Source organism: Panulirus ornatus, chromosome 16 (assembly GCF_036320965.1).
Source record: "Panulirus ornatus isolate Po-2019 chromosome 16, ASM3632096v1, whole genome shotgun sequence".
Classification (NCBI taxonomy): Eukaryota; Metazoa; Arthropoda; class Malacostraca; order Decapoda; family Palinuridae; genus Panulirus; species Panulirus ornatus.
The window spans coordinates 42,456,782-42,469,685 of NC_092239.1; the positions used below are offsets into that span (position 1 = coordinate 42,456,782).

At 54.6% G+C, this 12,904-nt stretch overlaps 1 protein-coding gene across 7 annotated transcripts in view; it reads left to right on the plus strand.

Moving 5' to 3' along the window:
- The window catches only part of Imp (IGF-II mRNA-binding protein), a 729,352-nt gene that overhangs the window by 591,911 nt on the left and 124,537 nt on the right, over positions 1–12,904 (plus strand). For all 7 annotated transcript variants that reach the window (XM_071671623.1, XM_071671628.1, XM_071671627.1 and 4 more), the window contains one exon: positions 5,208–5,337. In XM_071671623.1, coding sequence (XP_071527724.1) covers positions 5,208–5,337 — 130 coding nt within the window. The remainder of the gene's footprint in view (positions 1–5,207; positions 5,338–12,904) is intronic.

A 12,904-nucleotide genomic window follows, 5' to 3' on the forward strand; every position in this document is an offset into this window, starting at 1 on the left:
TGTAGTCTTTCTAGTAGGGTTCGAACCATCGTGCTCAAAGGATCGTATGGTTTTGCTCGGAAGGCTCGAACCGTCGTGCTTAAAGGAGCGTGTAGTCTCTCTAGTAGGGTTCGAACCATCGTGCTCAAAGGATCGTATGGTTTTGCTCGAAAGGTTCGAACCGTCGTGCCCGAAGCGTCTCTTTTATGAACTGGTCTTTGACATGAGGGGCGTCCTGCATGCTCGTGTGGAACTCTCGATGTTCTGTTGCCGTGGGAGGTGCTCTGCTCCGTGACCTCCCACTCCTTCCTGTCTCGTATCTTCCCTTATGCAGGACCAGTGTGTGTGTGTGTGTGTGTGTGTGTGTGTGTGTGTGTGTGGCAGATGACATACTGGCGGTAGGCAGACCAGTCACATATAATTTCGGTTGTATCCACTTGATTGGATAATATCTTCCTCTCCTTAAAGGCAGTTTCCCCCTCCGCTGGTACGTGGGTGCTCTCTGCCCCGTAAGAGGGAGAACTCGAGGCGTCAGCGTTCATATGTGGAAATCATTGTTATAGAAACATCAGGCTGACAGGTATGATAATCGGCAGGACACTGGCATCATTAGGGGGATCTGTTGGCCATGACCGGAACCCAGCATCGAGGTGAGAGAGAGAGAGAGAGAGAGAGAGAGAGAGAGAGAGAGAGAGAGAGAGAGAGAGAGAGAGAGGCGGGCGATGAGTCAGGCTGGCAGACTAGGTCACCTCACAGTACACAAACTGTGATTATTTTCCTCGATTTCTTGAAGGCTGCTGTATCGTTTTCGGTCCTTCCTGTGTGTGTGGTAGGAGTGAGGGAGGGCACCAGAGGAGCATAGCCACTGGGGAAGGGGGTTTCGGTGGGGTGCGGGTGTTAGGGGAGGGATTGGGCAGGAGCAGGACGGACGCTACCCTCCCTCCCAGGTTTCCCCCTGCTATACGGTTGTTGGCATCAATGGCAGTTTTTGCCCGGGTGAAGGTAATGACACGTTGTCTTGGTGTGATTACAGTCGCCTCAGCACTTACGTCAGTAGCGGTTTTTGTCGCGTCCCAGTGGCCAACACGACCATCGTTTGATGAAGCCGAGCTGGTGCCTTGGTCCAGTATCATGCTGCTGGTGCCTTGGTCCAGTATCATGATGCTGGTGCCTTAGTCCAGTATCATGCTGCTGGTGCCTTGGTCCAGTATCATGCTGCTGGTGCCTTAGTCCAGTATCATGCTGCTGGTGCCTTGGTCCAGTATCATGCTGCTGGTGCCTTGGTCCAGTATCATGATGCTGGTGCCTTAGTCCAGTATCATGCTGCTGGTGCCTTGGTCCAGTATCATGCTGCTGGTGCCTTGGTCCAGTATCATGCTGCTGGTGCCTTAGTCCAGTATCATGCTGCTGGTGCCTTGGTCCAGTATCATGCTGCTGGTGCCTTGGGCCAGTATCATGCTGCTGGTGCCTTGGTCCAGTATCATGCTGCTGGTGCCTTGGTCCAGTATCATGCTGCTGGTGCCTTAGTCCAGTATCATGCTGCTGGTGCCTTGGTCCAGTATCATGCTGCTGGTGCCTTGGTCCAGTATCATGCTGCTGGTGCCTTAGTCCAGTATCATGCTGCTGGTGCCTTGGTCCAGTATCATGCTGCTGGTGCCTTGGGCCAGTATCATGCTGCTGGTGCCTTGGTCCAGTATCATGCTGCTGGTGCCTTGGTCCAGTATCATGCTGCTGGTGCCTTAGTCCAGTATCATGCTGCTGGTGCCTTGGTCCAGTATCATGCTGCTGGTGCCTTGGTCCAGTATCATGCTGCTGGTGCCTTGGTCCAGTATCATGCTGCTGGTGCCTTGGTTTAGTATCATGCTGCTGGTGCCTTGGTTTAGTATCATGCTGCTGGTGCCTTGGTTTAGTATCATGCTGCTGGTGCCTTGGTCCAGTATCATGCTGCTGGTGCCTTGGTCCAGTATCATGTTGCTGGTGCCTTGGTCCAGTATCATGCTGCTGGTGCCTTGGTCCAGTATCATGCTGCTGGTGCCTTGGTCCAGTATCATGCTGCTGGTGCCTTGGTCCATTATCATGCTGCTGGTGCCTTGGTCCAGTATCATGCTGCTGGTGCCTTGGTCCAGTATCATGCTGCTGGTGCCTTGGTCCAGTATCATGCTGCTGGTGCCTTGGTCCATTATCATGCTGCTGGTGCCTTGGTCCATTATCGTGCTTCTGGTGCCTTGGTCCAGTATCATGCTGCTGGTGCCTTGGTCCAGTATCATGCTGCTGGTGCCTTGGTCCAGTATCATGCTGCTGGTGCCTTGGTCCAGTATCATGCTGCTGGTGCCTTGGTCCAGTATCATGCTGCTGGTGCCTTGGTCCAGTATCATGCTGCTGGTGCCATGGTCCAGTATCATGCTGCTGGTGCCTTGGTCCAGTATCATGCTGCTGGTGCCTTGGTCCAGCATCATGCTGCTGGTGCCTTGGTCCAGTATCATGCTGCTGGTGCCTTGGTCCAGTATCATGCTGCTGGTGCCTTGGTCCAGTATCATGCTGCTGGTGCCTTGGTCCAGTATCATGCTGCTGGTGCCTTGGTCCAGTATCATGCTGCTGGTGCCTTGGTCCAGTATCATGCTGCTGGTGCCTTGGGCCAGTATCATGCTGCTGGTGCCTTGGTCCAGTATCATGCTGCTGGTGCCTTGGTCCAGTATCATGCTGCTGGTGCCTTGGTCCAGTATCATGCTGCTGGTGCCGTGGTCCAGTATCATGCTGCTGGTGCCTTGGTCCAGTATCATGCTGCTGGTGCCTTGGTCCAGTATCATGCTGCTGGTGCCTTGGTCCAGTATCATGCTGCTGGTGCCTTGGTCCAGTATCATGCTGCTGGTGCCTTGGTCCAGTATCATGCTGCTGGTGCCTTGGTCCAGTATCATGCTGCTGGTGCCTTGGTCCAGTATCATGCTGCTGGTGCCTTGGTCCAGTATCATGCTGCTGGTGCCTTGGTCCACGACACTTGTAGCTGATGCCAGCCTCCGCGACACCTGCACACGTGTGATAGTAAAGTACGTGTTTATGAAGAGATTTCTGCTCTCTATTATTTTTGCCCGCGTCTTTTTTTGTTTCGAGATCTATAAAGTTAATAATCCGTGTGTATTGAATACTGATGTATGATCCCACGTAAGACAATCTTCTTATTGTTTTGTGTACATAGATAACTGTATAGCATTACACCCGCTCTGCCCGAGTGGGTTCTTACTGTGTGTGTGTCACGCGGAGCAAGTTTGACACTGGTGTTGCCCCTGTGTCTCTCAGCCCTATATGTGTGTATCATGTCTTTATCCCCGTGTTCGCACGCACACCCCAGCCTAAGATGTGAATGTATTTGTACCTAACGGGGGACAAGTTTTAAGCTCGAGTTGCCCCGTCTTTTAACATTTTTACTCCTACTTGTGCGCACACACACACACACACACACACACACACACACACACACACACACACACACACACACTCATTCACTCACTTATTCACACAGCTAGGCATCTGTTTACCGTGTGTGTTTGTGCATGAGTAATTACTTATTTGTACTGTACTGTACGGGGCGGGAGTTCTACGCAAGTAGGGCCCCATCCCATGAACCCTCCCTCAACACGGTCATACTTCATAAGTTTCTGTATTTTGTGCACAATCATTATTTTTTACCTTCAGTCTGTTCCATTTCTGCACATGTATTGTACTGTAAAATAACTTGTTTACATTTTTTTCTGGAAGTTTCTTGCTTGATTTCATGTTATGTCTTCTGATTGTTCTCTTTCTACACATTTAGAAGAAATGTTTATTATCTACGTTATCTGGTTGGTTTATCAAATTCACCCTGCGATCTTCTCTCTTGCATGATGGGCAAATTTAAGGCCTCTAATTTCCCCTGTAACTCTGTGTTTTGTCATTACTATACCATCTGTGCTGCCCTCCTCTGGACCTTCTCTACTCGTTCTTTTATGCTTCTTTATATGTGGTTACCAAACTTAAGAAGTATATTTTACTTTTGACCTAATGTAGGACGTCAACAGCTTGCTGAATATTTCTCTATCATTATTCTCGAATGTTGTTCTAATATTTACCCGTAGACAGTTTGTCCCCTTTAAGATTCTCTTCACGTGGGACTCTGGCGACAGATAGGGAGGATGTCAACTTCCGGTCCCTCTCACATATAGATTCATACAGCTTATTTCCTGCTAGAGATTGATGCTTTATTTTACTGCATCCCATCCCCATTCCTTTATGTGTACTCGGGTTGAATTGCCTCATGTATCAGACCAACTTTTCGAGGTGGTCGTGTTCCTCCTGCAAGATGATGATGATGCAGTCCTCCTCGCTCTGTACCGCTCTCATCACTTTGGCGGCATTGGCAAACATATTCAGGTTGGAGTCCAACCCACATAGATTAAGAAGAGCAGTGGTCCCAGGACGCAGCCCTGATGCACGCCACTAGTAACCTCAGCCCACCTGGAAAAGGCGTCCACATGACATGCGTCGTTTAATCTCTACCACTAAGATAATCTATCCACTGAAGGAGTGTTCCCCGTGTTCCTGCCTGAAGATCCACCTTCTTCACCAGCCTCTTATGTGGTAGTTTCACATGCTTTCTGGCACTCCAGACGTCCAGTTCTCACTCCCCTGCACAAAGGTATTCATTTGCATTCTGATCATCTTTTTTTTTCTTTCCAGTAGCTTACAGATCACACTCGTTAGGGAGACTAGTCTGTATTTCAGTGCCTCCTCCCGGTCACCTTTCTTATGAATATGTATGATATTTGCTCTCCTCCACTCCCTTGGCGCATTACCATTTCCCAGCGACGTCTGGAACATACCAAGTGGTCTGTCAAGTATATCTACACACATCTTCAGCACGAAGAGAAATTTCATCTGGACACACGAGTCTTGTATGGGGGTCCAAACCCTTTAATATTGTGTTTGTCTTTTCACGATATTTCATTGTTCTTCGATACCTTTTCGCCCTATTCCATCTCACTGGTGTTGAGGCTTTAGTCTCTTCCACTCTCTTCCACACTTGAACTGGAGCCATTCACCTCCTCGCGTAGCCAAACATCATCCTGTGTATGTCTGTCCGTCTATCTCTGTCTTGTCCGTCTGTCTAAAGGTGTCTTGTGTTGTGAGGTCGGGTGGGCAGGTGAGGGGTGTACAGCCACGGGTGACTGACCTCTCTCTCCCCCCGCCCGTGACAGGTTGGAGACGCGCGTGCGTGTGAGCGGGGTGCCGGTGCACGCGCGTCAGGAGGAACTGGAGCGTGTCCTGCGGAGCGTGGGCGAGGTGGAGAAGTGTGAGAAGTACGCCTCCAGGGACGGCCACACGCAGGTGAGTTGGGAGCATGGTGTAGGGGAGGAGCATGGTGTAGGGTGTGGAGCATGGTGTATGGGGAGGAGCTTAATATGGGGGTGTTGGAGCATGGTGTAGGGAGGGGAGCATGGTATGGGGGTGGAGCATAGTGTAGGGGTGGAGCATAGTGTAAGGGGTGGAGCATGGTGTAAGGGGTGGAGCATGGTGTAGGGGTGGAGCATGGTGTAGGGGTGGAGCATGGTGTAGGGGTGGAGCATGGTGTAGGGGTGGAGCATGGTGTAGTGGATGGAGCATGGTGTTGGGGGTGGAACATGGTGTAGGGGTGGAGCATAGTGTTCGGGGTTGTAGCATGGTGTGGGGGTGGAACATGGTGTAGTAAGTGGAGCATGGTGTAGGGGCTTGAGCATGTTGTAGGGGGATGGAAAGTGGGAGATGAAGCATGTTACAGGTGGCGGAGCATGGTTTAGGGGAGGCTGGAGCATGTTCTCGGTGATGGGGCTTGTTGTGTGGGATTGGGGCATGTAATGGGATGGGATATGGAGCATTTTGTCGAGTGGAACATGTTTGGAGGGTGGGGAAGCTAGAGCATTTCGTGGGGCCAGGAACTGGAGCATTTTGTTGGTTTTGGATAGCTGTACAAGGATGAGGCATGTTTTAGGAATGGGAGCATGTTGTGGCAAGCTAAAGTAATTTTTGTAGGGTAGAGCATACAGTTAGGGATGGAGCATGTAGGTCATAAAGTATTTTCTGGAGTACTGGAGCATGTTTTAGGGGGCAAGAATATGTTGCAGTTATGGGGTATGTTATGGGTGGTGGAGCATGTTATGGAGGGCTTCAGCCTGTGGGACGTGGAGCATGTTTTAGGGGAGGCAGTAAGATGTGGGTGCCTGTGGTATGTTAAGGGGGGCTGGAGCATTTTGTAGGGGGCATGAGCATCCTTCTGGGGTGGGAGCCAGAGCATGTTATCCAGGGTGGAGCATGTTGTAGGTAAAGTGGTAGGAGCATATGGGGAGGAAGGCTAGAACATACTGTAGGGTAGACGAGAGCCTATCGTAGGGAGACTGAAACATGTATTGGAGAAGCGGGAGCATGTCTGGGGAAACTAGAGCATGATGTGTGAACGGAGGCTGGAGCATGTTATGGGAGGGGAGGCTGGAGTATGTTAGGGGAGAGGAGGCTGGAGCATGTTATGGGAGGGGAGGCTGGAGCATGTTATGGGAGGGGAGGCTGGAGTATGTTAGGGGAGAGGAGGCTGGAGCATGTTAGGGGAGAGGAGGCTGGAGCATGCTGTGGGAAAGGAGGCTGGAGCATGCTGTGGGAAGGGAGGCTGGAGCATGTTATGGGAGGGGAGGCTGGAGTATGTTAGGGGAGAGGAGGCTGGAGCATGCTGTGGGAAGGGAGGCAGGAGCATGCTATGGGAGGGGAGGCTGGAGCATGTTAGGGGAGAGGAGGCTGGAGCATGCTGTGGGAGGGGAGGCTGGAGCATGCTGTGGGAGGGGAGGCTGGAGCATGCTGTGGGAGGGGAGGCAGGAGCATACTTTGGGAGGGGAGGCAGGAGCATACTTTGGGAGGGGAGGCAGGAGCATACTTTGGGAGGGGAGGCAGGAGCATACTATGGGAGGGGAGGCAGGAGCATACTTTGGGAGGGGAGGCAGGAGCATACTTTGGGAGGGGAGGCAGGAGCATACTTTGGGAGGGGAGGCAGGAGCATACTTTGGGAGGGGAGGCAGGAGCATACTTTGGGAGGGGAGGCAGGAGCATACTTTGGGAGGGGAGGCAGGAGCATACTTTGGGAGGGGAGGCAGGAGCATACTTTGGGAGGGGAGGCAGGAGCATACTTTGGGAGGGGAGGCAGGAGCATACTTTGGGAGGGGAGGCAGGAGCATACTTTGGGAGGGGAGGCAGGAGCATACTTTGGGAGGGGAGGCAGGAGCATACTTTGGGAGGGGAGGCAGGAGCATACTTTGGGAGGGGAGGCAGGAGCATACTTTGGGAGGGGAGGCAGGAGCATACTTTGGGAGGGGAGGCAGGAGCATACTTTGGGAGGGGAGGCAGGAGCATACTTTGGGAGGGGAGGCAGGAGCATACTTTGGGAGGGGAGGCAGGAGCATACTTTGGGAGGGGAGGCAGGAGCATACTTTGGGAGGGGAGGCAGGAGCATACTTTGGGAGGGGAGGCAGGAGCATACTTTGGGAGGGGAGGCAGGAGCATACTTTGGGAGGGGAGGCAGGAGCATACTTTGGGAGGGGAGGCTGGAGCATGCTGTGGGAAGGGAGGCTGGAGCATGCTGTGGGAGGGGAGGCTGGAGTATGTTAGGGGAGAGGAGGCTGGAGCATGCTGTGGGAGGGGAGGCTGGAGTATGTTAGGGGAGAGGAGGCTGGAGCATGCTGTGGGAGGGGAGGCAGGAGCATACTTTGGGAGGGGAGGCAGGAGCATACTTTGGGAGGGGAGGCTGGAGTATGTTAGGGGAGAGGAGGCTGGAGCATGCTGTGGGAAGGGAGGCTGGAGCATGCTGTGGGAGGGGAGGCTGGAGTATGTTAGGGGAGAGGAGGCTGGAGCATGTTCTCGGTGATGGGGCTTGTTGTGTGGGATTGGGGCATGTAATGGGATGGGATATGGAGCATTTTGTCGAGTGGAACATGTTTGGAGGGTGGGGAAGCTAGAGCATTTCGTGGGGCCAGGAACTGGAGCATTTTGTTGGTTTTGGATAGCTGTACAAGGATGAGGCATTGTTTTAGGAATGGGAGCATGTTGTGGCAAGCTAAAGTAATTTTTGTAGGGTAGAGCATACAGTTAGGGATGGAGCATGTAGGTCATAAAGTATTTTCTGGAGTACTGGAGCATGTTGTAGGGGGATGGAAAGTGGGAGATGAAGCATGTTACAGGTGGCGGAGCATGGTTTAGGGGAGGCTGGAGCATGCTGTGGGAAGGGAGGCTGGAGCATGCTGTGGGAGGGGAGGCTGGAGCATGCTGTGGGAGGGGAGGCTGGAGCATGCTGTGGGAGGGGAGGCTGGAGTATGTTAGGGGAGAGGAGGCTGGAGCATGCTGTGGGAAGGGAGGCTGGAGCATGTTATGGGAGGGGAGGCTGGAGCATGCTGTGGGAGGGGAGGCTGGAATATGTTAGGGGAGAGGAGGCTGGAGCATGTTAGGGGAGAGGAGGCTGGAGCATGCTGTGGGAAAGGAGGCTGGAGCATGCTGTGGGAGGGGAGGCTGGAGCATGCTGTGGGAGGGGAGGCAGGAGCATACTTTGGGAGGGGAGGCAGGAGCATACTTTGGGAGGGGAGGCAGGAGCATACTTTGGGAGGGGAGGCAGGAGCATACTTTGGGATGGGAGGCAGGAGCATACTATGGGGAGGCAGGAGTATGTTAGGGGAGAGGAGGCTGGAGCATGCTGTGGGAGGGGAGGCTGGAGCATGCTGTGGGAAGGGAGGCTGGAGCATGCTGTGGGAGGGGAGGCTGGAGCATGCTGTGGGAGGGGAGGCTGGAGTATGTTAGGGGAGAGGAGGCTGGAGCATGCTGTGGGAGGGGAGGCTGGAGCATGTTATGGGAGGGGAGGCTGGAGCATGTTCTCGGTGATGGGGCTTGTTGTGTGGGATTGGGGCATGTAATGGGATGGGATATGGAGCATTTTGTCGAGTGGAACATGTTTGGAGGGTGGGGAAGCTAGAGCATTTCGTGGGGCCAGGAACTGGAGCATTTTGTTGGTTTTGGATAGCTGTACAAGGATGAGGCATTGTTTTAGGAATGGGAGCATGTTGTGGCAAGCTAAAGTAATTTTTGTAGGGTAGAGCATACAGTTAGGGATGGAGCATGTAGGTCATAAAGTATTTTCTGGAGTACTGGAGCATGTTGTAGGGGGATGGAAAGTGGGAGATGAAGCATGTTACAGGTGGCGGAGCATGGTTTAGGGGAGGCTGGAGCATGCTGTGGGAGGGGAGGCTGGAGCATGCTGTGGGAGGGGAGGCTGGAGTATGTTAGGGGAGAGGAGGCTGGAGCATGTTATGGGAGGGGAGGCTGGAGTATGTTAGGGGAGAGGAGGCTGGAGCATGTTATGGGAGGGGAGGCTGGAGCATGCTGTGGGAAGGGAGGCTGGAGCATGTTATGGGAGGGGAGGCTGGAGCATGTTATGGGAGGGGAGGCTGGAGTATGTTAGGGGAGAGGAGGCTGGAGCATGCTGTGGGAAGGGAGGCTGGAGCATGCTGTGGGAAGGGAGGCTGGAGCATGCTGTGGGAGGGGAGGCTGGAGTATGTTAGGGGAGAGGAGGCTGGAGCATGTTATGGGAGGGGAGGCTGGAGTATGTTAGGGGAGAGGAGGCTGGAGCATGTTATGGGAGGGGAGGCTGGAGTATGTTAGGGGAGAGGAGGCTGGAGCATGCTGTGGGAGGGGAGGCTGGAGCATGCTGTGGGAGGGGAGGCAGGAGCATACTTTGGGAGGGGAGGCAGGAGCATACTTTGGGAGGGGAGGCAGGAGCATACTTTGGGAGGGGAGGCAGGAGCATACTTTGGGAGGGGAGGCAGGAGCATACTTTGGGAGGGGAGGCAGGAGCATACTTTGGGAGGGGAGGCAGGAGCATACTTTGGGAGGGGAGGCTGGAGTATGTTAGGGGAGAGGAGGCTGGAGCATGTTATGGGAGGGGAGGCTGGAGTATGTTAGGGGAGAGGAGGCTGGAGCATGCTGTGGGAAGGGAGGCTGGAGCATGCTGTGGGAAGGGAGGCTGGAGCATGTTATGGGAGGGGAGGCTGGAGTATGTTAGGGGAGAGGAGGCTGGAGCATGTTATGGGAGGGGAGGCTGGAGCATGTTATGGGAGGGGAGGCTGGAGCATGTTATGGGAGGGGAGGCTGGAGCATGCTGTGGGAGGGGAGGCTGGAGTATGTTAGGGGAGAGGAGGCTGGAGCATGCTGTGGGAGGGGAGGCTGGAGCATGCTGTGGGAAGGGAGGCTGGAGCATGTTATGGGAGGGGAGGCTGGAGTATGTTAGGGGAGAGGAGGCTGGAGCATGTTCTCGGTGATGGGGCTTGTTGTGTGGGATTGGGGCATGTAATGGGATGGGATATGGAGCATTTTGTCGAGTGGAACATGTTTGGAGGGTGGGGAAGCTAGAGCATTTCGTGGGGCCAGGAACTGGAGCATTTTGTTGGTTTTGGATAGCTGTACAAGGATGAGGCATTGTTTTAGGAATGGGAGCATGTTGTGGCAAGCTAAAGTAATTTTTGTAGGGTAGAGCATACAGTTAGGGATGGAGCATGTAGGTCATAAAGTATTTTCTGGAGTACTGGAGCATGTTGTAGGGGGATGGAAAGTGGGAGATGAAGCATGTTACAGGTGGCGGAGCATGGTTTAGGGGAGGCTGGAGCATGTTATGGGAGGGGAGGCTGGAGTATGTTAGGGGAGAGGAGGCTGGAGCATGCTGTGGGAGGGGAGGCTGGAGTATGTTAGGGGAGAGGAGGCTGGAGCATGTTATGGGAGGGGAGGCTGGAGCATGCTGTGGGAGGGGAGGCTGGAGCATGCTGTGGGAGGGGAGGCTGGAGTATGTTAGGGGAGAGGAGGCTGGAGCATGCTGTGGGAGGGGAGGCTGGAGCATGTTATGGGAGGGGAGGCTGGAGCATGCTGTGGGAGGGGAGGCTGGAGCATGCTGTGGGAGGGGAGGCTGGAGCATGCTGTGGGAGGGGAGGCTGGAGCATGTTATGGGAGGGGAGGCTGGAGCATGCTGTGGGAGGGGAGGCAGGAGCATACTTTGGGAGGGGAGGCAGGAGCATACTTTGGGAGGGGAGGCAGGAGCATACTTTGGGAGGGGAGGCAGGAGCATACTTTGGGAGGGGAGGCAGGAGCATACTTTGGGAGGGGAGGCAGGAGCATACTTTGGGAGGGGAGGCTGGAGCATGCTGTGGGAGGGGAGGCTGGAGCATGCTGTGGGAGGGGAGGCTGGAGCATGTTATGGGAGGGGAGGCTGGAGCATGTTATGGGAGGGGAGGCTGGAGCATGTTATGGGAGGGGAGGCTGGAGTATGTTAGGGGAGAGGAGGCTGGAGCATGTTATGGGAGGGGAGGCTGGAGTATGTTAGGGGAGAGGAGGCTGGAGCATGCTGTGGGAGGGGAGGCTGGAGCATGCTGTGGGAAGGGAGGCTGGAGCATGCTGTGGGAAGGGAGGCTGGAGCATGTTATGGGAGGGGAGGCTGGAGCATGCTGTGGGAGGGGAGGCAGGAGCATACTTTGGGAGGGGAGGCAGGAGCATACTTTGGGAGGGGAGGCAGGAGCATACTTTGGGAGGGGAGGCTGGAGCATGTTATGGGAGGGGAGGCTGGAGCATGCTGTGGGAGGGGAGGCTGGAGCATGCTGTGGGAGGGGAGGCTGGAGCATGCTGTGGGAGGGGAGGCTGGAGTATGTTAGGGGAGAGGAGGCTGGAGCATGTTATGGGAGGGGAGGCTGGAGTATGTTAGGGGAGAGGAGGCTGGAGCATGTTATGGGAGGGGAGGCTGGAGTATGTTAGGGGAGAGGAGGCTGGAGCATGTTATGGGAGGGGAGGCTGGAGCATGCTGTGGGAGGGGAGGCTGGAGCATGCTGTGGGAAGGGAGGCTGGAGCATGCTGTGGGAAGGGAGGCTGGAGCATGTTATGGGAGGGGAGGCTGGAGTATGTTAGGGGAGAGGAGGCTGGAGCATGCTGTGGGAGGGGAGGCTGGAGCATGCTGTGGGAGGGGAGGCAGGAGCATACTTTGGGAGGGGAGGCAGGAGCATACTTTGGGAGGGGAGGCAGGAGCATACTTTGGGAGGGGAGGCAGGAGCATACTTTGGGAGGGGAGGCAGGAGCATACTTTGGGAGGGGAGGCTGGAGTATGTTAGGGGAGAGGAGGCTGGAGCATGTTATGGGAGGGGAGGCTGGAGCATGTTATGGGAGGGGAGGCTGGAGTATGTTAGGGGAGAGGAGGCTGGAGCATGTTATGGGAGGGGAGGCTGGAGTATGTTAGGGGAGAGGAGGCTGGAGCATGTTATGGGAGGGGAGGCTGGAGTATGTTAGGGGAGAGGAGGCTGGAGCATGCTGTGGGAAGGGAGGCTGGAGCATGCTGTGGGAGGGGAGGCAGGAGCATACTTTGGGAGGGGAGGCAGGAGCATACTTTGGGAGGGGAGGCAGGAGCATACTTTGGGAGGGGAGGCAGGAGCATACTTTGGGAGGGGAGGCAGGAGCATACTTTGGGAGGGGAGGCAGGAGCATACTTTGGGAGGGGAGGCAGGAGCATACTTTGGGAGGGGAGGCAGGAGCATACTTTGGGAGGGGAGGCAGGAGCATACTTTGGGAGGGGAGGCAGGAGCATACTTTGGGAGGGGAGGCTGGAGCATGTTCTCGGTGATGGGGACTCTGAATTAGCACTATAATCAAACAATACAAATATGCCAACGACTAAGCTAAGGAGCAAAACGACAGCTTTGTTCCCGCACAACCTATGGCAGTAGGTATGGGTATATGCAGGTTAAGGTCAGGGATATATGTTGTATGGCAAGGTAAGGTCCCGCAGGCCAAACCATCGTTAGGCTAAAGTCGGGAATGAGAAGTTGGTGCAGAGTTAGGGCAAGATGTATGGCTAGGGTTGTAG